The sequence below is a fragment of the Oncorhynchus keta genome, chromosome 29 (assembly GCF_023373465.1).
Source record: "Oncorhynchus keta strain PuntledgeMale-10-30-2019 chromosome 29, Oket_V2, whole genome shotgun sequence".
Classification (NCBI taxonomy): Eukaryota; Metazoa; Chordata; class Actinopteri; order Salmoniformes; family Salmonidae; genus Oncorhynchus; species Oncorhynchus keta.
The window spans coordinates 48333809-48361524 of record NC_068449.1 but is presented as its reverse complement, the minus strand read 5'-3'; the positions used below and the strand labels follow the sequence as shown (position 1 = coordinate 48361524).

The following is a 27716-nucleotide window of genomic DNA, read 5'->3' as shown; positions in this document are numbered from 1 at the left end:
CGGGTAGCCTTCCACAAGCTTCCCACAATAAGTTGGGTGAATTTTGGCCCATACCTCCTGATAGAGCTGGTGTAACAGTCAGGTTTATAGGCCTCCTTGCTCGCACACGCTTTTCAGTTCTTCCCACAAATTTTCCATGAGATTGAGATCAGGGCTTTGTGATGGCCACTCCAATACCTTGACTTTGTTGTCTTTAAGCCATTTTGCTACAACTTTGGAAGTATGCTTGGGGTCATTGTCCACTTGGAAGATCCATTTGTGACCAAGCTTTAACTTCCTGTCTGATGTTGCTTCAATATATCCACATCATTTTCCTGACTCATGATGCCATCTATTTTGTGAAGTGCACCAGTCCCTCCTGCAGCAATGCACCCCCACACCCTGATGCTGCCATCCCCGTGCTTCACGGTTGGAATGGTGTTCTTCGGCTTGCAAGCCTCCCCCTTTTTCCTCCAAACATAACAATGGTCATTCTGACCAAACAGTTCTATTTTTGTTTCATCAGACCAGAGGACATTTCTCCAAAAAGTACGATCTTTGTCCCCATGTGCAGTTGCAAACCATAGTCTGGCTTTTTTATGGTGCTTTTGGAGCAGTGGCTTCTTCCTTGCTGAGTGGCTTTTCAGTTTATGTCAATATAGGACTCGTTTTACTGTGGATATAGATAATTTTGTACCTGTTTCCTCCAGCATCTTCACAGGGTCCTTTGCTGTTGTTCTGGGACTGATTTGCACTTTTCGCACCAAAGTACGTTCATCTCTAGGACACAGAACGTGTCTCCTTCCTGAGCGGTATGACGGCTGCGTGGGCCCAATGTTGTTTATTCTTGCGTACTATTGTTTGTACAGATGAACGTGGTACCTTCAGGCATTTGGAAATTGCTCCCAAGGATGAACCAGACTTGTGGAGGTCTACAATTTTCTTCTGAAGTCTTGGCTGATTTCTTTTGATTTTCCCATGATGTCAAGCAAAAGGCACTGAGTTTGAAGGTAGGCCTTGAAATACATCCACAGGTACACCTCCAATTGATTCAAATGATGTCAATAAGCCTAACAGAAGCTTCTCAAGCCATGACATCATTTTCTGGAATTTTCAAAGCCGTTTAAAGGCACAGTCAATTTAGTGCATGTAAACTTCTGACCCACTGGAATTGTGATACAGTGAAATAATCTGTATGTAAACAATTGTTGGAAAAATTATTTGTCATGCACAAAGTAGATGTCCTAACCGACTTGCCAAAACTATAGTCTGTTAACTAGAAATTTGTGGAGTGGTTGAAAAACGAGTTTTAATGATTCCAACCTAAGTGTATGTAGGCTTCCGACATCAAATGTATGTAATGGACAAAATGATACAAAATGTAAGGAAACTAAAGTGACAGTTATACATGCATGTGTGGAAAAACTGAGGGCGGCTACCGATAGTGGCTCATATTTAACACAGTACAAATTGTAAAATATACAGTAAAGAGTCCTGGCACATAAGTAAAACAGTCTGGAAATCATAAATCAACTCTGTAGGTTTGTCACTATACTGTAATTTGTGCATGGGCTACAGAAGCCTACAGCTTGGGATTCCAAATATCATCCGTGCAAGTTATAGGGCCAGCATTTCGTTAAGTCACTGTGGAATAGGTGATATGTTGACATGCTTCAGTTTGCTGCCATGTGACTGGTTTTACATTTTTCTCCAGTGATCATAAGGTCAAATAGATCTTCAACAACCGTTGTTTATATTTACAATCCCCTTATCCAAAAGGCTTACTCATTTACCTAGCTCTTATCGATAAATCTTATCAATATGTAAATAACAGTGCATGGAGAATGGTGCTATTTCTATTGGGGAATATGAAGTAGATGTTGTTTCCCTAGGAACTGACAGGTTGCTTGACCTTATTCATAATGTCGTTGTGCGTAAAGGTGGTAGAATGATTATGGAATCAAGTCAAGGTCAGAATACCGCGTATCTGTAGACACACCTCCGCCACAAATTCATACAATATCTTTGACATCCACCCCAAATGAATAGTGGGTGTACAGCATGCTATTCTCATGCTTAAATTCAAGGTCAGAATACGTGTCATGAGAAAACGGAATCCCGTCCCATTCACGTATGAATTCCAGCCATGATGCACATTCATGCTGGATTGGCACTGGCACCTCATGTAGATGCCTTTCATACCAACATCACAGCACAGACTCTCCGGGTATTTTCAGCATCACTCATCTAGCCTCTGGCAGGTGACAGTGTGAATTAGCCACATCATGGACTGTAGCTAACGGTGACCGTATCACGTACTCTCAGTCCGTGCAGCATCTGTAAAGCGTAGTTTGTCGCAATTAAATCACTAACATATTCTGAATTGAATAGTCAAATAGTAAATGTACATACATGTTTCCTCTTCCAACTGCAGCCGGTTATTTTAGCTATTCATGATGTAGCACAGGATAAACAAACTAGTACGTCACATCGCTTTCCATACAAAATGGCTGCAGTCTTCCCTTTAACAAACTGTTGACATTGATCATCCGTCCAAGTTTCTCTGACAGCTTTTCCTCGTCCCATCACTCTGCATCGTCACGCGTCTGAGAGAGAGAGGGGGGGGGGGGAAGACGGGAGAGAAGGACAGGTTGGCTGATTAATCAAAAACGGACTCTAGTCGTCGTTTACCGCCGCTTCCTCTGAACGCAAAGATCAGTCGGAAATCTAGAAGTCAGAAGGAAATGTCTCCGTTTGACGATGCTCCTGAGTCAAAACCTTTTCCAAGAGTTTTGAGTCAATCAGAAAGCACCTTCTGTAAAACACTGCCAAATATTGCATCACAACTAAGAAGCTTTGAAAGCAGCAATGATATTTATTGTCGTCTTGAATGAAGCCATACTGTAGCCTATGTTCTGAAGCCAACTCTAGTCTTCTATTGTATAGTGCATGGTGATGACACATCGTATTTGCCTTCAAACTAGAATCTCCACTTGAAATTAGCTCAGTAAGCCTCTATCCTTTTTAGGCTGTGTGAGAGAGGGAAGATGTTTGTGAAGAGTGCTGCAACAGCGAGATGTATGAGTTTGTCAGTGATCATGGTAGCTGTATTCAGTCATAGAGCTGCTAGGGGAGCAATTTAAACTCCCGAGCCCCCTGCCGCTGTCCAGCTGTCCAGATGAATTACAATGGACAGGACCATAGAGAGACTGGCTGGAGAGGAGTAATGACGAATGGACACAGACACACACTGCATATGTCCAGACCCAGACTCACTATTAAACCCAGAGAGGTGAGAGACCGCAGATTGGTATGAAAGACAACAGCTTGTCTTTTCAGTCAGTTCCCACTGGGCACAGATATCAGTTCCAGGTCTAGTTTTGATTTACATTTGGTTGAGGAGTCAACTAACGTGAATTCCATGTGAAATCAACATGTCACCATGTCATTGTATTTAGGTTGAAAGTTTTTTTATTTTAAGTTAAAAAAATTGAAATGCCCATACGTTAATGACTTTTTGCAAATCCAATCAGTTTTCCACATTGATTCAATGTCATCACATTTATTTTTGGGGTTGAAATAACGTGGAAACAACGTTGGTTCACCTGTTATTTTCCTAGTGGGGTTGTACTGATACGGGAGGAACAAAATGAATGCCTTTTGGCCCAGCAAACCTCAAGAAGAATGATATACCCAGACACATGTCCCACTGGGCACAGACATCAATTCAACATCTATTCCACATTGGTTCCACGTAACTTAATTGAAATTACGTGGAAACACTGTTGATTCAAACAGTGTGTTATGCCTGATTCACATAAGTCCGACCCGAACTGTTCTGGCTGGGCTGACTCTGATATTTTCTCTTGTCCTGGTGGATGTGTAACCAGGCCAACACCGTACAGCTCGGCACAGTTCAGCTTGGGTTGGCTTAGTAGTGTTAAACAGTATTACTCTGTTATAGGAATACTAAATGACTAATTTGAATGGAGCCTTCACAAAATAATTGTGCCCAGTTTTCAAGGTCTAATGCAAATGACTAACATTTAGGTTTAGTGTTGGTACAGTGTGTACTGTGTGTTCTCAGTGGAAGAAGTAGTTGTTCCTCCGAGCGTTTTTGTCAGAGCTTTTTGTCAAAGCTGTGTCTTAATGTCGGATTAGAAAAAGAACCGCCACTCAGGGCAGGTTCAGTGCCAAAATGTCTGATATCTCCCAAACGGGTTTTAGGCTTCCAGCTTTCAATGAGGTGCAGAGGAGTTTTGGCTTCAAGTGAAGAGTAAGAGAGAGGGATGGGGGGGGGGGGAGAAAGAGAGTGGGACAGAAAAATATCTAGAGAGAGAAATAGAAAAGAGATTGAGTGCAGATTATATAAACTCCCATAGGGACACTACTGCATAATGGGGACATTTAAACCCCTGTTGCATCTATATTTCACTGGGTTATTGGGTGACTGTTTCTATAATAATAATTATATACTGACTGTATACAGTCTAAAAATCTACACACCGAGAGCAAGAAAGGAGATGGCTATTCATTTTTTCTTCCATTTTTTTCTCAATAACTATCTGGTTTTAAACTGTCAATCAAAGTCACTACACTAAGAGGAAGAGGATGCCAAGATACACATTCTTAACTTTCCTCTTCCATTATTTTCTCTGTGTCTATCTGGGCCCGTATTCATAAACCGTCTCAGTGGGAGTGCTGATCTAGGATCAGTGTTTGCCTTTTAGATCATAATGAATACGTTTATATGGACAGGAGAGGACCTGATCCTAGATCGTTACTCTTCTAGAGACGTTTTATGAGTGCAGACCCTGTTCTTTTAATCAGTCAGTCACAGACACTATAAAAGTATGCCAAGCAACACAGTCTGAAAGCTAGGGAGACTGTTAGGAATGTTATTTTAGTGTTTTGTTTTGTCGTCCCTGCTAGTTCTCGTGACGGGGACAATGCCTTATGTCTACATTGTGTTCAAACCAACGTCAGTCAAACCCCGCAGATCTAGGCCTAACTATCCCAATCCAATAAAACATTACCCACTGGGCACGCCACGTCATTTCGACGTGGATACTTGGGTAGTATTTGGTTGAGACGTTGATCAATGAGATTACAACCGATATTCATCCACTCAAACAGAAAGCCAAAAGTTAGTTGAATTTCCATTGTGTTATCACCATGTTTTCAACCATCTAAAAACACAATTCAACATCCCTAAATATCATTACATTTGAAATCCACCAGAGCTTATAACCTTAGGCTCTGGTTAACCTACCCTTGAGAATTTTAATTTGACCTTTATTTAACCAGGCAAGTCAGTTAAGAACATATTCTTATTTTCAATGACGGCCTGGGAACAGTGGCTTAACTGCCTGTTCAGGGGCAGAACGACAGATTTGTACCTTGTCAGGTCGGGGGTTTGAACTCGCAACCTTCCGGTTACTAGTCCAACGCTCTAACCACTAGGCTATGCAGCCGCCCTTCGATAGCAACAGTGGATATATTTCATTTTTAAGTGGAGATCGCTCAACAATCATTCTGACGATAGCACATTGGTTATAGTCAGTATATATAGCTAAGCAGGGCTGGGATTGGTTAAAATCCTGGATGGGAGATCAAATGGTAGCTAGCTGTACATGGATCAATTCTCCAGTCGGAGGTCTTGCAAAGCCTATAGTCTTGACGATCTGACATTGTTTTAAAGGTTTGGCTCTATTGAAATCTGGTTACCATGATCCTGTGAAATTTCCCCCTAAAAAAAATAATAATCATGTTGATGAATTCTTTCACAATCCAACGTATTTTCCACGTAGATTCCACATCACAATATGTTGCAAAATTATGTTAAAACAACATTGATTCAACCAGTGGATCGGGGCCAGTTTCCCAGACACAGATTTTGGCTAGTCCTGGACAAAAAAATATGCTCAATGGGAAATCTTAATTGAAATAGCTATTTAGACCTACATTTAGGCTTATTCTGTGTCAAGGAAACTGGCACATACAGAACTACTTGGTTTACCAGACCAATATACCTTGTGTTTTTCAGAGGTTTAGTAATGATAATGGTTTGGAGAGGTGTACCTGCCTAATGATGATAATGATATGGTCATCAAGAAGCACTTTATCCAAAAGCGATTTTAAAGTTGATAAATTCAAGCAATTTCACCATCTGGACCTGACAGTAGTGATTAAGACTTTATTTTCATTTTAGTTTCTGAATTCACACTAATGAGAGAAGCAGCTGAAAAAAGAACGTTTTTTTCCCCCTTCTATTAGCTTAAACGTACGTGAACTGTCTCCAAATAACCCCTCCCAAAAGTTGACGACATCTTCAAAAGACACTACATAAAATGAAATATGTATATCAAGGAGTTGTCTACAAAAATGATCAACTATTAAGTGCGGTACTATTGACTTAAATTCATCTTTGAGAAGGCCAAGCGCTGCTTGGTCCTTTAATCCAAATGTCACAGCAGAAAGATAAGCAGAGTCCCAATGAGCCAGGGTACGCCCATTAGCAGGATAGCATCCTGAGTGTTCCAAGCAAGACACACACACACACAAACACATGGACACACACACACCGCACATTAGCAGGATAGCATCCTGAGTCTGCCAAAAGATTACCAGCAGTCCTCCTGGGCCAAGCTTTTGAACCCTCTCATTTCCTGATGTCGGCTTAGAGCGAGCACGTGTGTTTTCCATCTTACTTAGCACCTAATTTACCAGCTCCCTTCTCGTGTGTCTCCATCCTGCAGTAATAAAGCAACTCATGTACTTGCTTCTAAGCCCATATGCCAATATTCAATCTGCATGAAGTTTTCTGGCCGGGTCAGTTGTCAAGCTATCCTGAGGGACGATCTCTTTAAGGACATTTCAAGGCGACCCTTAACTGTAACCCTCTGAAGGTCACTCCGGGGTTAGGACGTGGTGACACCAAGGCATCTTATACACTGTGGACTCTGTGGACTCAGTGACAGAAAAGGCCATGAGACTGACAGGTTTTTGAAAAGTCTTCTACAGTTGGCCTTCAGTCAGGCATATGTCAGGATTCTACATGGGGGGGGGACACTTTGAATTGAACAGGATTTCACCCAACACCTCCAGACTGACCACCAGATAAACGGTGACGGTGTAGTGTACTACAGTTTTGCCACAGTGGGAATGTGTGTGGTGTCCCCGGGTCTCCTCCCCTGAGGCGTGTTTTGAGAAAGTCCGATAAAATTGCAGCTGACGCTCTTTTCATCTTCTAAATGAAAGCAGAAATGAGTGAAACAACAAAGGTTTGGGAAACAAGCCATTCCAATTCAGAGCTCCAACACTCAAAGACTGGCTCTCTTCCTCTTTTAACAGCTCCTCTGTAGGAATTGACCAGGAAGGAACAGATATAACAACAAACGCCCACCCTGCCTAACAACAAGACGACAGCCAGGCGGGCGAGGAGGAAGTTAACAAAGGGCGGCTCGGCCAATAATTGGCGACTGTCACGATGCGATAAGTGGGAGATTGTGGCGCGCGTGTGTTCATTCTCGCTGTAAATGGCATTGTGAAAAGCTTCTCTCATCGCAAACTTCGCTGTGTATAAACTGTATCGCCAGAACCCTCAAGATTCCATCCCCATTGAATAACATTGGAAAAGAAGTCAGCGAGCATTGCTCCCTCCCAAAGAAAATATAAACGCTATTTAGCTTGACGTTGTACTGGAACCCACTGTGTATGCATAGGCTATTACTCATTTGGGAGATGGACCAAACATAATGTGAAGAATTGGGCTTTATTTCCCCCTTTACTGGTGCATGGTGTAACTATTAACTGTGCCCTGTGTGCGTCCCAAATGGTACCCTATTCCCTATATAGTGCACTACTTTTGACCAGAGCCTTATGGACACTGGTCAAAAGTAGTGCACTATAAAGTGATTGAGGTGGTATTTGGGACGCAGAGTCTGTTTGTACATCTATGCTTGATTCCTTGGTTGTCGGGTGTCATCACCCCTCTCTGTCTTATACACTGTGGACAGACTGACAGACAAGATGCGTGAGACTGACAGGTTTTTATAAGTATTATACAGTAGGCCCCATTGGAGGCTGCTGAGGGGAGGACGGCTCATAATAATGTCTGGAATGGCGTGTAATGGAAAAGCATGTGTTTGATACCATTCCATTCACTCCATTCAGGGCATTATTATGAGCTGTCCTCCCCTCAGCAGCCTCCACTGGTAGGCCTTTAGTCAGCCACATGTCAGGATTCTACTTAGGGGAACAAAATGTATTTTAACAGGATTTCACCCAACACCTCCAGACTGTATAGCCACAGTGGGAATTCCTGTGCTGTTTCCCCCTGAGGGGTGTTTAGAAAATGCCAGATAAAATGCAGTTGACTCTCTTTTCATCTTCTAAATGAAAACAGAAATGTGTGAGATAACAAAGACTTGGACACAAGCCATTCCACTTCAGAGCAATAGCTTTCCCCTTGTCGGAACAGATCCTCCATATGAATTGAAGGAACAAATACAACAAAACGCACACCCTGCCTAACAGCAAGACAGCCAGGCGGGCCAGGAGGACGTTAATGAAGTGCCGCTCGGCGGCGAGCCCAATAGTTGGCGACGAGCGCGATGCAATAAGTGGGAGATTCTGCCTCCGTAAATGACCTTTGTGCGTGCGTGCGTGCGTAGATGCGTGCGTGCGTAGATGCGCACGACGTGCATGGGTGCTTGCATTCTCGGTGTGAATGGCACCGGGGAAAACTTATTTCACCACTATGAACTACGTTGTGCATAAACTGTATCACGAGAACCCTCAAGATTCCATCCCCATTGAATAACATTGGAAAAGAAGTCAGCGAGCATTGCTCCCTCCCAAAGAAAATATAAACGCTATTTAGCTTGACGTTGTACTGGAACCCACTGTGTATGCATAGGCTATTACTCATTTGGGAGATGGACCAAACATAATGTGAAGAATTGGGCTTTATTTCCCCCTTTACATGGTGTAACTATTAAATGTGCCCTGTGTGCGTCCCAAATGGTAACCTATTCCCTATATAGTGCACTACTTTTGACCTTTTGAATTTGAGCTTCTGTAGTGCAGGAGAGGTTAAGGGAGGACATAATAAATCACACACACACACACACACACACAGAGAGAGTAGTCAGAAAGAGTCGGGAGTGTGTGAGTGTTTGTGTGCACTCTTTAGCAGATGTGTGTGTGTATGTATGAGAGTGTATTTAGGAGTTACTAATTTAGCCCATGGCCAGCTCAGTCTTTCATTAGCGAAACGACACACACACACACACACACACACACACACACACACACACACACACACACACACACACACACACACACACACACACACACACACACACACACACACACACACCCACACACACATCACTGTTTCTGACCAGCTCCCACAGCAATTAGAGAAGCTCTCCGGACAACCCAGAACGGTGTGTGCGTGCGTTTAGCAGAGCAGGAAATCCAAAAGCCCAGACCTTGGGGCTCTGCTGGCCCACTGTGACACATCCTGATTCCTACAACCTGTTAACACAGAAGGGATACATAGATAGCTCTTCTCTCTCTCGCCGTCTCTCTGTTTCTTTTGACTGATTTCCCTTCCTCTCGCTTTCTTTCGCTCTCTCTATCTAATTTCCTTTCCTATTAGCTGAAACAACACTCTCTTCCCCTCTACTCGATTACCAATAATGAATGACATGTTGATGCAGCGAGAAGGAAATTAACACTTGTTAAATTGAACACGGACTATTAAAGGAAGGCAACTCTTTCTTCCTGTGTGTGTGCGTGCATTGTGCGTGGAAGAGGTCCTTGAACCTCTCCACAACATTGTTTTCTTGAGATAAGATGTTATCCCGGGAATATTGATGGGGAAACAATATTATTCCCATTTGGGAGCGTTGAGACCCCATTTTTACACAGGCACCGTGACAGGACAGCTCTGTGAATAGTCAATTACACATCTCAGGTAGAGAGAGCAAAGTGTTTCATAGATTTAGCCTGTGAGATATCATTAGGACCCCACAGAAGGACGGATCTCATCATGTCTCTCATTCATCTCTATTCATTTCCTGAGTATTAGATGGAGTCGGCTGTTTACTACCGGTGGGAATAGGTTTGTAACGCGGGGGGATATTCTACAACAGCGATGATGACGTCCCACTGACACAAACCATGCATTCATCTGTTCTCTGTTCTCTTAGACAAGTGTGTAATGATTATTATTTGGCCACACTCTCCTGTCCTGTCTTTCAGCAGAGGAGACCGCTATGGAATGTGTCACAAATTGCCCGTCCGTCCTAGTCGGAGTGTAGAGAGACGCTGCTGGAGCGAGTTGTTGTTTTGGAGGGCGGTGGATGGGTCTTTGCATTTGTGCGTATGTGTCTGCTACAGATTCCCTGGATCATCTTTTCCTCTCCTTTCCCTACACTCTTTGGAAAAAAAATTGCTGTCTAGAACCTAAGGGTTCTTTGGCTGTCCCCGTATGATAACCCTTTTTGGTTCCAGGTAGGACCCTATTGGGTTCCATGTAAAACCCTTTTCCCAGAGGGTGAATAGATGGGTGAATAGATCATAGATGGGTAAATAGATCATAGTTGGGTTAATAGATGAATAGATACATAAATAGATGAATAGATAATAGATGGGTGAATAGATAATAGATGGGTAAATAGATAATAGATGGGTAAATAGATAATAGATGGGTAAATAGATGAATAGATACATAAATAGATGGGTAAATAGATAATAGATGGGTAAATAGATAATAGATGGGTAAATAGATAATAGATGGGTATATATATAATAGTTGGGTAAATAGATAATAGATGGGTAAATAGATAATAGATGGGTATATAGATAATAGTTGGGTAAATAGATAATAGATGGGTAAATAGATGAATAGATACCTAAATAGATTAATAGATACATAAATATATGGGTAAATAGATGAATAGATACATAAATAGATGGGCAAATAGATAATAGATGGGTATATAGATAATAGTTGGGTAAATAGATAATAGATGGGTAAATAGATCATAGTTGGGTAAATAGATGAATAGATACATAAATAGATGGGTAAATAGATAATAGATGGGTAAATAGATAATAGATGGGTAAATAGATTAATAGATACATAAATAGATGGGTATATAGATAATAGATGGGTAAATAGATAATAGTTGGGTAAACAGATAATAGATGGGTATATAGATAATAGTTGGGTAAATAGATAATAGATGGGTAAATAGATAATAGATGGGTATATAGATAATAGATGGGTAAACAGATAATAGATGGGTAAATAGATGAATAGATACCTAAATAGATGGGTAAATAGATAATAGATGGGTATATAGATAATAGTTGGGTAAATAGATAATAGATGGGTATATAGATAATAGATGGGTATATAGATAATAGATGGGTAAATAGATAATAGATGGGTAAACAGATAATAGATGGGTAAATAGATAATAGTTGGGTAAACAGATAATAGATAAATAGATGGGTAAATAGATGAATAGATACCTAAATAGATGGGTAAATAGATAATAGATGGGTATATAGATAATAGTTGGGTAAATAGATAATAGATGGGCAAATAGATAATAGATGGGTAAAATAATAATAATAATAATATATGCCATTTAGCAGACGCTTTTATCCAAAGCGACTTACAGTCATGTGTGCATACATTCTACGTATGGGTGGTCCCGGGAATCGAACCCACTACCCTGGCGTTACAAGCGCCATGCTCTACCAACTGAGCTACAGAAACAGATAATAGATGGGTAAATAGATAATAGATGGGTAAATAGATAATAGTTGGGTAAACAGATAATAGATGGGTATATAGATAATAGTTGGGTAAATAGATAATAGATGGGTAAATAGATAATAGATGGGTATATAGATAATAGATGGGTAAACAGATAATAGATGGGTAAATAGATGAATAGATACCTAAATAGATGGGTAAATAGATAATAGATGGGTATATAGATAATAGTTGGGTAAATAGATATATATATATATATATATATATATGCCATTTATATATATGCCATTTATCAGACGCTTTTATCCAAAGCGACTTACAGTCATGTGTGCATACATTCTACGTATGGGTGGTCCCGGGAATCGAACCCACTACCCTGGCGTTACAAGCGCCATGCTCTACCAACTGAGCTACAGAAACAGATAATAGATGGGTAAATAGATAATAGATGGGTAAATAGATAATAGTTGGGTAAACAGATAATAGATGGGTATATAGATAATAGTTGGGTAAATAGATAATAGATGGGTAAATAGATAATAGATGGGTATATAGATAATAGATGGGTAAACAGATAATAGATGGGTAAATAGATGAATAGATACCTAAATAGATGGGTAAATAGATAATAGATGGGTATATAGATAATAGTTGGGTAAACAGATAATAGATGGGTATATAGATAATAGTTGGGTAAATAGATAATAGATGGGTAAATAGATAATAGATGGGTATATAGATAATAGATGGGTAAACAGATAATAGATGGGTAAATAGATGAATAGATACCTAAATAGATGGGTAAATAGATAATAGATGGGTATATAGATAATAGTTGGGTAAATAGATAATAGATGGGTAAATAGATAATAGATGGGTATATAGATAATAGATGGGTAAATAGATAATAGATGGGTAAACAGATAATAGATGGGTAAATAGATAATAGTTGGGTAAACAGATAATAGATGGGTAAATAGATGAATAGATACCTAAATAGATGGGTAAATAGATAATAGATGGGTATATAGATAATAGTTGGGTAAATAGATAATAGATGGGCAAATAGATAATAGATGGGTAAAATAATAATAATAATAATATATGCCATTTAGCAGACGCTTTTATCCAAAGCGACTTACAGTCATGTGTGCATACATTCTACGTATGGGTGGTCCCGGGAATCGAACCCACTACCCTGGCGTTACAAGCGCCATGCTCTACCAACTGAGCTACAGAAACAGATAATAGATGGGTAAATAGATGGGTAAATAGATAATAGTTGGGTAAACAGATAATAGATGGGTATATAGATAATAGTTGGGTAAATAGATAATAGATGGGTAAATAGATAATAGATGGGTATATAGATAATAGATGGGTAAACAGATAATAGATGGGTAAATAGATGAATAGATACCTAAATAGATGGGTAAATAGATAATAGATGGGTATATAGATAATAGTTGGGTAAATAGATAATAGATGGGTAAATAGATAATAGATGGGTAAATAGATAATAGATGGGTAAATAGATAATAGATGGGTAAATAGATAATAGATGGGTATATAGATAATAGTTGGGTAAATAGATAATAGATGGGTAAATAGATAATAGATGGGTATATAGATAATAGATGGGTAAACAGATAATAGATGGGTAAATAGATGAATAGATACCTAAATAGATGGGTAAATAGATAATAGATGGGTAAACAGATAATAGATGGGTAAATAGATAATAAATGGGTAAATAGATAGATGGGTATATAGATAATAGATGGGTATATAGATAATAGATGGGTAAATAGATAATAGATGGGTAAATAGATAATAGATGGGTATATAGATAAGTTGGGTAAATAGATAATAGATGGGTAAATAGATAATAGATGGGTAAATAGATAATAGATGGGTAAATAGATAATAGATGGGTATATAGATAATAGATGGGTAAACAGATAATAGATGGGTAAATAGATAATAGATGGGTAAATAGATAATAGATGGGTATATAGATAATAGTTGGGTAAATAGATAATAGATGGGTAAATAGATAATAGATGGGTAAATAGATAATAGATGGGTAAATAGATAATAGATGGGTATATAGATAATAGTTGGGTAAATAGATAATAGTTGGGTAAATAGATAATAGATGGGTAAATAGATAATAGATGGGTAAATAGATGAATAGATACATACATAGATTAATAGATACATAAATAGATGGGTAAATAGATAATAGATGGGTAAATAGATAATAGATGGGTATATAGATAATAGTTGGGTAAACAGATAATAGATGGGTAAATAGATAATAGATGGGTAAATAGATAATAGATGGGTAAATAGATGAATAGATACATAAATAGATGGGTAAATAGATAATAGATGGGTAAATAGATAATAGATGGGTAAATAGATAATAGATGGGTATATAGATAATAGTTGGGTAAATAGATAATAGATGGGTATATAGATAATAGATGGGTAAACAGATAATAGATGGGTAAATAGATGAATAGATACCTAAATAGATGGGTAAATAGATAATAGATGGGTATATAGATAATAGTTGGGTAAATAGATAATAGATGGGTAAATAGATAATAGATGGGTATATAGATAATAGATGGGTAAATAGATAATAGATGGGTAAACAGATAATAGATGGGTAAATAGATAATAGTTGGGTAAACAGATAATAGATGGGTAAATAGATGAATAGATACCTAAATAGATGGGTAAATAGATAATAGATGGGTATATAGATAATAGTTGGGTAAATAGATAATAGATGGGCAAATAGATAATAGATGGGTAAAATAATAATAATAATAATATATGCCATTTAGCAGACGCTTTTATCCAAAGCGACTTACAGTCATGTGTGCATACATTCTACGTATGGGTGGTCCCGGGAATCGAACCCACTACCCTGGCGTTACAAGCGCCATGCTCTACCAACTGAGCTACAGAAACAGATAATAGATGGGTAAATAGATAATAGATGGGTAAATAGATAATAGTTGGGTAAACAGATAATAGATGGGTATATAGATAATAGTTGGGTAAATAGATAATAGATGGGTAAATAGATAATAGATGGGTATATAGATAATAGATGGGTAAACAGATAATAGATGGGTAAATAGATGAATAGATACCTAAATAGATGGGTAAATAGATAATAGATGGGTATATAGATAATAGTTGGGTAAATAGATAATAGATGGGTATATAGATAATAGATGGGTAAACAGATAATAGATGGGTAAATAGATAATAGTTGGGTAAACAGATAATAGATGGGTATATAGATAATAGTTGGGTAAATAGATAATAGATGGGTAAATAGATAATAGATGGGTATATAGATAATAGATGGGTAAACAGATAATAGATGGGTAAATAGATGAATAGATACCTAAATAGATGGGTAAATAGATAATAGATGGGTAAACAGATAATAGATGGGTAAATAGATAATAAATGGGTAAATAGATAGATGGGTATATAGATAATAGATGGGTATATAGATAATAGATGGGTAAATAGATAATAGATGGGTAAACAGATAATAGATGGGTATATAGATAATAGTTGGGTAAACAGATAATAGATGGGTATATAGATAATAGTTGGGTAAATAGATAATAGATGGGTAAATAGATAATAGATGGGTATATAGATAATAGATGGGTAAATAGATAATAGTTGGGTAAACAGATAATAGATGGGTATATAGATAATAGTTGGGTAAATAGATAATAGATGGGTAAATAGATAATAGATGGGTAAATAGATAATAGATGGGTAAATAGATAATAGATGGGTATATAGATAATAGTTGGGTAAATAGATAATAGATGGGTAAATAGATAATAGATGGGTATATAGATAATAGATGGGTAAATAGATGAATAGATACATACATAGATTAATAGATACATAAATAGATGGGTAAATAGATAATAGATGGGTAAATAGATAATAGATGGGTATATAGATAATAGTTGGGTAAACAGATAATAGATGGGTAAATAGATAATAGATGGGTAAATAGATAATAGATGGGTAAATAGATGAATAGATAGATTAATAGATGGGTAAATAGATAATAGATGGGTAAATAGATAATAGATGGGTAAATAGATAATAGATGGGTAAATAGATAATAGATGGGTAAATAGATGAATAGATACATAAATAGTTGGGTAAATAGATAATAGATGAGTAAATAGATAATAGTTGGGTAAACAGATAATAGATGGGTAAATAGATAAGGAGAGTGTGAATGTTTGGCAGATGAAAAAGGTTTACATTGCAGTTTGAGATTAGATGAGGTTTTACCTGTTTGAAATGGAATTAAGATAAGAAGACCGTGGGAAAAAGTCAATGACTAAACATAAGTTGAAACTCATCTCTTTGTTCTATATTCAAATCGGCTAAACATAATACATGTGATGTTTAAATATAGTCCGTTTTCATTATTAAGCTGTACTAAAACTATATTCGAAATTAAACGTAAAACTACTAAAACATATTTGACACATTCATCTGAAGATGTATTTTGTTTCTAGCCATGTTCAGTACACTTCATCTGCCGTAGTGTACACTGTAAATCAATTTCAAGGTGCGCAAATCGTCTCACAAACTATCCGCGTTTGTGCTCTCGTGTGTTGACATACAGTGGAGTGAATATTAAAAAAGACGGCTGTTAATAAAAAATTAAAAAAATGAATCTTCGTCTTCTGTCGATCTCCACCCAAATCCCTTATTTCCGCTGTTCGTAATCAAAGATAGTATTTCCAGCTGTGAACTATTTTTGCTCGTTTCCCACTAGTGAAAAGCAGATGGAGTATGGTGCATCGGGATCAGTAATATGCTATTTCCCAGAAATCCACTTCACATCCCGTAACGGGCCCAGCTGTAATTTTTTTCGTGATGTATCACGTCTTGTAGCCATTTGTGGATGATCTGTTCTTTCCAATCAGAGGCTTCGGTGGTGATCTGTAGTCAGCGAATGCAATCAAAGGCCTGTTAAGGTACCTTTTGTTGATTGTGTGTGCGTGCTTGCTTGCATGTTTTTACATCAACGGCTTCTGTTACACATCTATCAGTCCCTAAGCATGTGTGTATTGCTCATTTATACCAGAGCATCTATGACAAGCATGACGCTCATTCTACACTGCATTTCCTGTTTCTGTCCCTATCGCCACGGTGACAACTTCACATATTGTTGACAAGCCCCTGCATGATGTCATATCTTTCCTTTCACATCGGATTCCATCTTCGCAGACTGGCATGCACACAGATTGGAAAATAATGTCTCTGTAATGCTGATATGCTTTTCTGTTATAGGCTTCTACATGAACAACAAACCGTTGCAACAACGAACCATCAATGACCATCAATAGTAGTTTAAAAATAATTAAAACAAGGATTTTTTTGACCAGTCATAGCTCTCATCCTATCGGATCATACGATATATCAGGAATGTCTCAAGGGGCATAATCCAGCCATTTACCGACACTACTTCCCTGTGGACCTCAGTGACACTCTGGGCAACCAAGCTAAATTGGTCTTGTGAAGGGACAATACTGTAGTTGAATGGAGGTGGCATCATGGGTGTAGTGAGTGATGTGAAACATTCTTAAAGTGGCAGATAGAAGTAGACTAAATAGAGCTGACAAGGACTGACAGACAATCGCATCTGTATCTGAACGTTCTGTAACCTTAAAATCCTCCACATCACGCCTGGTGGAATGGATAAAGCCAGCAGTGTGCACACTGGGCTCCACTGAAGCCCAGCTAGATAAACACCATTTAGATCAGTGGTCGCCAACCTTTTCAAGCCTATGATCATTTGATCCCAAGTTCAAATGTAAACCAAGATCTACCACTTGAAAAAAATGACGAAAAAAAAACGAGGCCACGATGTAGTTCCACTTTGTCATTCTTTATTTTTGTTACCTGTCAGTCACAAGCAAAGTATTAATTTAATTATACAAATAGTATAATCAGTGCAACTATCATTCAACATTTTACAAGTCATATTACATTTTTCAATATTTCCACAGGCCTATTACTCATTCACCTTTCATATTTAACCTCAATAATCAGTCAATTACAGGCCTAAGCCAATCATGTACAGTACAGTTCCACTTTACCTTTTTAAACATCATATTTCAAGACACTTCAAAATGACAATACTCAGGTAAGTGCAACTAGCATTCAAAATATTATGACAACAGTCACATCATTCAATTGTTCCAAAATATGTTCACACAAATCACAGCCCTATTCATTACCTCAATAAATCAGTCAATTACAGGCCTAAGCCAATCATGTACAGTACTGTTTCACTTTCCCTTCTTGAACAACATACAACACAGATCATATCCTATTGTAAACAACACATTTCAAACTGGCAATACTCACTCACTCTGGCTGTGGATGAGATCCCCTCCCACACTCACACATTCAATGTGATGGCTGTGATTTCACACTATCAGCAAGTGCTCTGTAGTCTGGCTCAAAGTATCAGCCTTTCTGCGTCAAACTGTCTTGTGAGATGTCTATTAGTTAGACAAGACCTGTTCTTTGACCTGATTATTTTCATCTGTGAACGGCCATCTCACAGAGATATGTCGATCCAAAGTAGGACTTCGCCATAAGTGCGCTGGATGAAATGAGGGGGAACTTTTCAGTGTTTACAAGACCCCAAAATCACTGTCTCTTTATTTATTTATTGATTTGAATTTTACCCCTTTTTCGTGGTATCCAATTGTTGTAGTCGCTACTATCTTGTCTCATCGCTACAACTCCCGTACGGGCTCGGGAGAGACGAAGGTTGAAAGTCATGCGTCCTCCGATACACAACCCAACCAGCCGTACTGCTTCTTAACACAGCGCGCATCCAACCCGGAAGCCAGCCGCACCAATGTATCGGAGGAAACACTGTGCACCTGGCAACCTTGGTTAGCGCGCACTGCGCCCGGCCCGCCACAGGAGTCGCTGGTGCGCGATGAGACAAGGACATCCCTACCGACCAAGCCCTCCCTAACCTGGACGACGCTAGGCCAATTGTGCGTCGCCCCACGGACCTCCCGGTCGCGGCCGGTCTCTTGATCTTGCTTTCAACTCTATGTCATTTTGCAATTCAATTATCTCCACGTCAACTCCGATTGGTAAAGCATATACTTGCTGGAATTTGGCAGCCACCTCCTGAATCCCAATGGGGAGGAAAGGCTTTGAGATAAATGCAACAACATCCTCTGTCATTTAACTCCTGAAAACGCCTGCTTCAATTCAGATGCCAGTTTCTCCAGGTGGGCACAGAATTCTTGCGGGAGAAAAACACCTTTGTTTCCGATGCAACATTTTCTCCAGGTTTGGGAAGTGCACCGGCCTTCCATTCCTCAGCTGAGGCCCACACCCCCACCGTGGCCTTAATTGACAGCGTTGATCATGTGAGCGGGAATGCTGTTATCATCAACATAACGTTTAAACTCGTTGTAAATGTCCTCACCTCTCAGCCTCCCTTTTAATGGTAAGACTCCTTAGTAGTTGAAACCTTAAAAGCCATGCGAACAAACACCATCAGCTGTGCAGTGTCTATCATATCCTGGGATTAGTTAAATTGCAGTGAAAAAAACTCAGTGATATCCTTGAGCACTTGTTGATTCACGTCCTCCTATAACAACTCTACCCTTCTTGTCACAGTGGCTGGGCCACTTGGGACACTTCCGACAGCATTTTTAGTGTCCTCTTTGTTTTTCAAATTCTTTGAATAACGTCTCGGGGGGCAACAGCCATTGCCTCCAGGTATAGCTCTCCATCAGTGAACGGGTTCTTATGTTTAGCCAAGAGATGGCTGACACGGAAGGATGCCTCTGTTGCACTCCCCTTACTTTTAGCTGCTGGTTTGTGTCGTGGAAATTTCCTCTATTTACCAAATCATGGGAGCAAACCACACACACACAAGTCAGAGTTAGTTATCAAAGTCCATCTTTAATTATATAAGCTCTATAGCATTTTGACTTTCAACAGTTCAGTATCTCTAATGAAAAGTTGAGAGTCACCACACAATGGCAAAATGGGATCCTTTATAGCAAAGATCACACATAGTCAGACCGCATAGACATAATTCATTGTTCAGCTTTGTCTCCTTTCTCAAACCCCAGAACCATAAACCAATCCTCCATATCAACAGGCATATATCAAATTGTCATTTAGATACAACCAACCCTAAATACAACCAATCCTGGACAAACTCACGGAGAGGAGGGTGAGGCTATAGGTTAAGATAAAAGCAACATGAGAGGGAGCATAGAATGATTCCAGACACTGCAACCCTTCTTTCCCCACTAGAAAAGGTAGGGAGTAAAAGATATGTTTACACATGATGACACTTTGACCTCTCCCCTCTCTGCGGCCCATGCAACTTAGTCTTGACATAGAACAGATAACTGCAACCTTGCCACAGTATTATACAAAAACACCATTCTGATGAGAAGTAACTTACACACATTTGATGAATATAAAACATCTTACGTATGTTAGCAACAAATTCTGAATCTTCCACGACATTTGGTAAAAAGCGACAGCTGTGCCTTCAATATAGACTTGAGCTCATCAACTTTCTTTGAAAGAAGCGTGCTCTTTAGCAGGTAGGTTTCTTTGGGATGGATGGTGGTGGTGCCCTCCACGTTACCCCTTATAGCGAGCACTACAGCCTGGTGGCAAATCCTGTTGTCCTTAACTGGGCATCCGCCATCGTTTCGTTAGTTTGATGCTTCCAAGATCGACGGGTTGGTTACACCTGATTTAAATGGAGATGGGGTTGTGGCTCCAGAGTTACATGGAGTACTAGATGAATGGTATTACATGTCTATAGATAGAGGAGTTACAGGGACACATTGGCCACCCTATATCAGTCGCTATATAGGCCCAATCTGACACAATCACCGGAGTGAACCCCAAAATGGCTGCCATGTAAAGACACATTGTTCCATTCTACTGGCTCATGGAAGATCCAACATGGGTGACAGCTTCATCTGATTTAGCCATTATATTAACTGATCATTACAAGTCTATGGATTCAACAGGAGAATATGACAGTACTGTGATATTGCTTGGTCTGATTAACAGAAATGTTACTTTAATTCAAATTGAACCTAACCTCTGATTATGTACCCATCTGTTTATGTGAAGGGGAAAAGCCAGTGGTACAACCATATTAAAATGAGTTGACATGTAGGCCTTTATTCATCTTGAGTCATTTTATTTCCACTCAACTTCTCTCCTGTATAAGTGACTTCTAAGATGATGAACTTCTGCAAAGTGAGAGAAATCTTCAGGTGCATATAGGTAGAGAAGAGCGACTTTGCAGTGGCTCGCTACACACACACCCCCACACACACCCCGTCACTTCACCTACATAACAGCAGGTCTGTCGTCTAAGACCTTGGCCACAGCGCTACAAAGACGTTAATGAGACGTCGTCACATGGACACTAAAGACGGGGGAAAGAGACATGATCATTATTCAACACAGGTGCAGCTGTTGTGTTCGCTACTGAAGAGGAGAAAGAAAGGGATGGATAGAGAGAAAAGACAGAAAGGAAGAGATGCTGACAGGTGAGGCAAAGCGAGACGGACCCACACTCAAAAAATGTAACAAATATAACGTGAAATATACACAGTGTAGAAAACATTAGGAACATCTTCCTAATATTCAGTTGCACCCCCCTATGCCCTCAGAACAGCCTTGATTTGTCTGGGCATGGACTCTACAAGGTGTCGAAAGTGTTCCACAGGGATGCTGGCCCATGTTGACTCCAATGCTTGCCACAGTTGTGTCAAGTTGGCTGTATGTTCTTTGGCTGGTGGACCATTCTTGATACACACGGGAAGCTGTTGAGCGTGGAAAAACCCAGCAGCATTGCAGTTCTTGACACACAAACCAGTGCGCCTGGTACCTACTACCCCCTTCAAAAGGCACATAAATCTTTTGTCCTGCCCATTCACCCTCTGAATAACACACATACAGTGGGGCAAAAAAAGTATTTAGTCAGCCACCAATTCTGAAAGTTCTCCCGCTTAAAAAGATGAAAGGCCTGTAATTTTCATTATACAGTGCCTTGCGAAAGTATTCGGCCCCCTTGAACTTTGCGACCTTTTGCCACATTTCAGGCTTCAAACAAAGATATAAAAAAATATATAAAACTGTATTTTTTTGTGAAGAATCAACAACAAGTGGGACACAATCATGAAGTGGAACGACATTTATTGGATATTTCAAACTTAACAAGTCAAAAACTGAAAAATTGGGCGTGCAAAATTATTCAGCCCCCTTAAGTTAATACTTTGTAGCGCCACCTTTTGCTGCGATAACAGAGCTGTAAGTCACTTGGGGTATGTCTCTATCAGTTTTGCACATCGAGAGACTGAAATCTTTTCCCATTCCTCCTTGCAAAACAAAAAGCATTTGTGAACAGCAGTTTTCAGTTCTTTCCACAGATTCTCGATAGGATTCAGGTCTGGACTTTGACTTGGCCATTCTAACACCTGGATATGTTTATTTTTGAACCATTCCATTGTAGATTTTGCTTTATGTTTTGGATCATTGTCTTGTTGGAAGACAAATCTCCATCCCAGTCTCAGGTCTTTTGCAGACTCCATCAGGTTTCTTCCAGAATGGTCCTGTATTTGGCTCCATCCATCTTCCCATCAATTTTAACCATCTCCCCTGTCCCTGCTGAAGAAAAGCAGGCCCAAACCATGATGCCACCATGTTTGACAGTGGGGATGGTGTCTTCAGGGTGATGAGCTGTGTTGCTTTTACGCCAAACATAACGTTTTGCATTGTTGCCAAAAGGTTCAATTTTGGTTTCATCTGACCAGAGCACCTTCTTCCACATGTTTGGTGTGTCTCCCAGGTGGCTTGTGGCAAACTTTAAACTATAATTTTTATGGATATCTTTAAGAAATGGCTTTCTTCTTGCCACTCTTCCATAAAGGCCAGATTTGTGCAATATACGACTGATTGTTGTCCTATGGACAGAGTCTCCCACCTCAGCTGTAGATCTCTGCAGTTCATCCAGAGTGATCATGGGCCTCTTGGCTGTATCTCTGATCAGTCTTCTCCTTGTATGAGCTGAAAGTTTAGAGGGACGGCCAGGTCTTGGTAGATTTGCAGTGGTCTGATACTCCTTCCCTTTCAATATTATCGCTTGCAGTGCTCCTTGGGATGTTTAAAGCTTGGGAAATCTTTTTGTATCCAAATCCGGCTTTAAACTTCTTCACAACAGTATCTCGGACCTGCCTGGTGTGTTCCTTGTTTTTCATGATGCTCTCTGCGCTTTTAACGGACCTCTGAGACTATCACAGTGCATGTGCATTTATACGGAGACTTGATAATAATAATAATAATAATATATGCTATTTAGCAGACGCTTTTATCCAAAGCGACTTACAGTCATGTGTGCATACATTCTACGTATGGGTGGTCCCGGGAATCGAACCCACTACCCTGGCGTTACAAGCGCCATGCTCTACCAACTGAGCTACAGAAGGACCCACGTGGATTGTATTTATCATCATTAGTCATTTAGGTCAACATTGGATCATTCAGAGATCCTCACTGAACTTCTGGAGAGAGTTTGCTGCACTGAAAGTAAAGGGGTTAATAATTTTGCACGCCCAATTTTTCAGTTTTTGATTTGTTAAAAAGGTTTGAAATATCCAATAAATGTCATTCCACTTCATGATTGTGCCCCACTTGTTGATTCTTCACAAAAAAATACAGTTTTATATCTTTATGTTTGAAGCCTGAAATGTGGCAAAAGGTCGCAAAGTTCAAAGGGGCCGAATACTTTCGCAAGGCACTGTAGGTACACTTCAACTATGACAGACAAAATGAGAAGAAAAAAATCCAGAAAATCACAATTTATTTGCAAATTATGGACAATGGACAAATGGACAATGACCCCAAGCATACCTCCAAAGTTGTGGCAAAATGGCTTAAGGACAACAATGTCAAGGTATTGGAGTGGCCATCACAAAGCCTTGACCTCAATCCTATAGAAAATGTATGGGCAGAACAGAAAAAGTGTGTGTGAGCAAGGAGGCCTACAAACCTGACTCGGTTACACCAGCTCTGTCAGGAGGAATGTGCCAAAATTCGACCAAGCTTAACTGACCTAAAACAGGGAATTTTTACTAGGATTAAATGTCAGGAATTGTGAAAAACTGAGTTTAAATGTATTTGGCTAAGGTGTATGTAAACTTCCGACTTCAACTGTATATCCATTTGTATATGTGAAATATAAAGAATATATTTCCATACAAATGTATTACAAATACATTTAAAATCTGTCACACATTAAAATACATTTCAAAATGCATATTTTTGTATCCTAAAATGCATCCCCCAAAATATATCTAAAAAAATCTGTATGAGACAAAAATAGAACCAGACAGTGATCGCTCGTTGGCATGTCCACCTGTACCTCCCTATAAATATGAGCACGACTGCTCCTCAGCCCTGGCTGGCCGGCGTGTAATTTTTATACGATAACTGCAGCAATCACTCTGGTTGGCAAATCTGAGATGCTCATGCCAACATCAGATGTGAGCATGCAGGACAAAAGCAGTTCAGGTAATGTTATAGCAAGGTAGACTTGATTCAGGGAAGCCGAGGTGTAGACTTGAGACAGAGGATTCAGGGAAGCCCGAGGTGTAGACTTGAGACAGAGGATTCAGGGAAGCCCGAGGTGTAGACTTGAGACAGAGGATTCAGGGAAGCCCGAGGTGTAGACTTGAGACAGAGGATTCAGGGAAGCCCGAGGTGTAGACTTGAGACAGAGGATTCAGAGAAGCCTGAAGTGTAGACTTGAGACAGAGGATTCAGGGAAGCTGAGGTGTAGACTTGAGACAGAGGATTCAGGGAAGCCCGAGGTGTATACTTGAGACAGAGGATTCAGGGAAGCAGACTTGAGACAGAGGATTCAGGGAAGCTGAGGTGTAGACTTGAGACAGAGGATTCAGGGAAGCTGAGGTGTAGACTTGAGACAGAGGACTCAGGGAAGCCGAGGTGTAGACTTGAGACAGAGGATTCAGGGAAGCCTGAGGTGTAGACTTGAGACAGAGGATTCAGGGAAGCCCGAGGTGTAGACTTGAGACAGAGGATTCAGGGAAGCCCGAGGTGTAGACTTGAGACAGAGGATTCAGGGAAGCCTGAGGTGTAGACTTGAGACAGAGGATTCAGGGAAGCTGAGGTGTAGACTTGAGACAGAGGATTCAGGGAAGCCCGAGGTGTAGACTTGAGACAGAGGATTGTAAGTGGGGGCATCCAGCAAAACAGGTTGTGGCTGCGTTCAGGGTTCATTGGCCAACAGAGGCCCTGGCTAGCTGGAGGTAGAGATGCAGAGAGGGGAACCTGGGTAAGATGTGCATGCACTGCCTTGCTCCTTTCCAAAGCTCTTGAACTCACAGCAGTTTCTCTCGGTGTACCTCCGTCAGAGGTCCCTATTAAAGAGCATGAAAGGGGTCGCCTGAAAGGGTGGAGAGGAAAAGAAGTCGGGGCAGAAGAGAACGGGGGGGATCTGAGTGTGGTGTCCCACAGGCCTCTCCTGAGACTCACCATATCAACACCCTCTAGATCAGACACAGGATAATCAATTACCTTTTCATCCTACCTTCCTCTCCATCACAGACACTCGCTTCAAGGCCGGGGAAAGACGGAAAAGTCCGGTTCTTTTTTTATTGCCACTTCACAACGCTCTCGCACTGCCTTTTTGTCAGGAGTGAGTGGGGATGATTTCATATTCTGTAAACATGTCTACATGGAGGTTGTTTGAGTAGCACACCTAAAAAGGCATCTGATATGGAGTTATCCTTCTCCAAATATCTATTCTATTTCTCTCACTTTTTTCTGTCCGGGTCCAACCACCAGCTCGATTGGCAAACCTGTTTCTTGGCAACGCAACAGTTTAGTGTGGGATATTGAATTGACCTGCATATTCACAGTATTACACACGCACCACTTCATGTCCAGCAGATCTATGCTTGGATATTACCCAAAATATTATGTGTCTTTTGAGGAATTAGAGCTTTTGTCAATGTAGAGTACTTCTACCACCTGATTGCACCTCTATTCAAAGTAATAACTAAATACAATGAGAGACAAAGCTATAGCAGTTTCCATATTTTCTGCATAAACGCTGTACACTTGAATGATTTTAAAACATTGCTCATAGTTTAATATAATAATAATAATAGTTTATTAGGTTGACATTGGATGTGCAGCACACAATGTGTGTAGTGTTTCAGTACTCCCACCATTTGTGACATTGTCTAACATTTTATTATGACTAAAACAGTAACGATTGGAAGAGTATCCTGACTGTGGAAAAAAATTGTATCTGAAAGACACCACAGTGAAAGTAACCCCATGTAAATTCACAAGTCAATAAAATAAATAAAGTTCTGCACTGTAAAATACAAAAAACAAAAATCTTTACCATGAAATGTTTCTATAAGATTGAACATTTACAGTAGAGATGTCGTGGCAGGTTAGGGGAGGGAGTAGTTCAAAGCACCCACTCTTTCTTTCCCTCTTCTTTCTTTCTCAAGGTGAGTGTGTTCAGCCTGTTCCACTGAACATCCCAGAGTTAATAGAATTAAAATCGATGACAATCTTGTTTCGCTTGGGCTTGAACTGCCTGCGAACAAACAGACACACACACACACAGAGGGAGAGAGCGTTGAGAAGAGGAGAAAAAGCAAGTCACTCTTTGTGAAGCCATGAACTTTTCCGGAACTTGTTCAGCACAGGGACAGTTTTGAGTCAGAGACAGGGGGAGGAGGCAGAGACAAAGATGAAGGGATGGGAGATGGGTAAAACAAAAAGAGAGAAAGAAAAAAACTAGTATTTTTCTCCTGCGCCCAGGAAGGAGCTCTGGGGGATCCAATTACCCATAAGCTCGCCTGGGGAGAGGGGGTGCAGGGTGGAGCGGCCGCCCCCTCGAGGAGGTAATGACAGGGACCAGGGACGCATTTTGCCCCCTTATCGCCACAACCCCCTGCCGAGGTCCCCAATACCAGCAGAGAGTAGACTTCTCCTGTCCTCATCGCTCTCTTTATGTCTCTTTACTTATCTCTCGCTGTCCCTCTTTCTCAGTCCCCATGCCTGGACTCCCTGTACAGACCTGAGGCTGTATAGTTAGATCAAGTCTATTAGCAGGACCCCTGGATCTGTCCCGGGGCCCTGGAAAGAGAGGCCTGTAAGCAAGCACATCACAGGCTTCATCCCAAATGGCACCCTATATAGTGGATTACTTTTGACCAGTGCCTAGGGCACCACTTGGGACGTAAAAAGTTTTGTAGCACAACAGCTACCATTACCGCAGTGAAATGGCAGGCCACTAGCCTTTCTGGAGGCTTTTTATAAAGCAGTTTCTTAACACCTTGTCGTGGCGTACGTGCCCAAGCAGAAGAGAAGAGGCACTGTAGCGCGTCACAGTTCACCACTGCACGACACACTAAAAGCCTTGCTGCCTTGTAAAATGCCACCACTAATAGCGTTCCAGGACACCTTTCATTCTGAAGACAGACCCACCGTCCTGCACAGACACGTCCGTAGCCTGTTCACAGGCGCGCACACACACACACACACACACACACACACGGAATGAATACTGCTTTGCTGCCTTTAAATCGCAAGGCCAAAGATGTTCTCACTCAATCAAATCAAAATGTTATGTCGCATGCGCCAAATACAACAGGTGTAGTAGACCTTACCGTGAAATGCATACTTACAAGCCCTAAACCAAACGCACATTATTTTAAAGTAAGAAAATACTTGCGGGGGGAAAAAAAATAAAAAAAATAACGAGGCTATATACAGGGGGTCCCGGTACCGTGTC

General features: G+C 40.2%; 1 protein-coding gene across 2 annotated transcripts in view; it reads right to left on the bottom strand.

Annotated features, from left to right (window-relative positions):
• Positions 1-1460: 1460 nt before the first annotated feature.
• The window catches only part of LOC118363021 (deoxycytidylate deaminase-like), a 72317-nt gene continuing 46061 nt past the window's right edge, over positions 1461-27716 (bottom strand). The window contains exon 8 of one of the 2 annotated variants that reach the window (XM_052486694.1): positions 1461-2585. In XM_052486694.1, the coding sequence (XP_052342654.1) occupies positions 2525-2585 (61 nt within the window). In that variant the 3' untranslated portion in view covers positions 1461-2524. Of the gene's footprint in view, positions 2586-23758; positions 26514-27716 lie in introns of those variants that run through there. The other variant, XM_052486693.1, reaches the window with a different exon arrangement.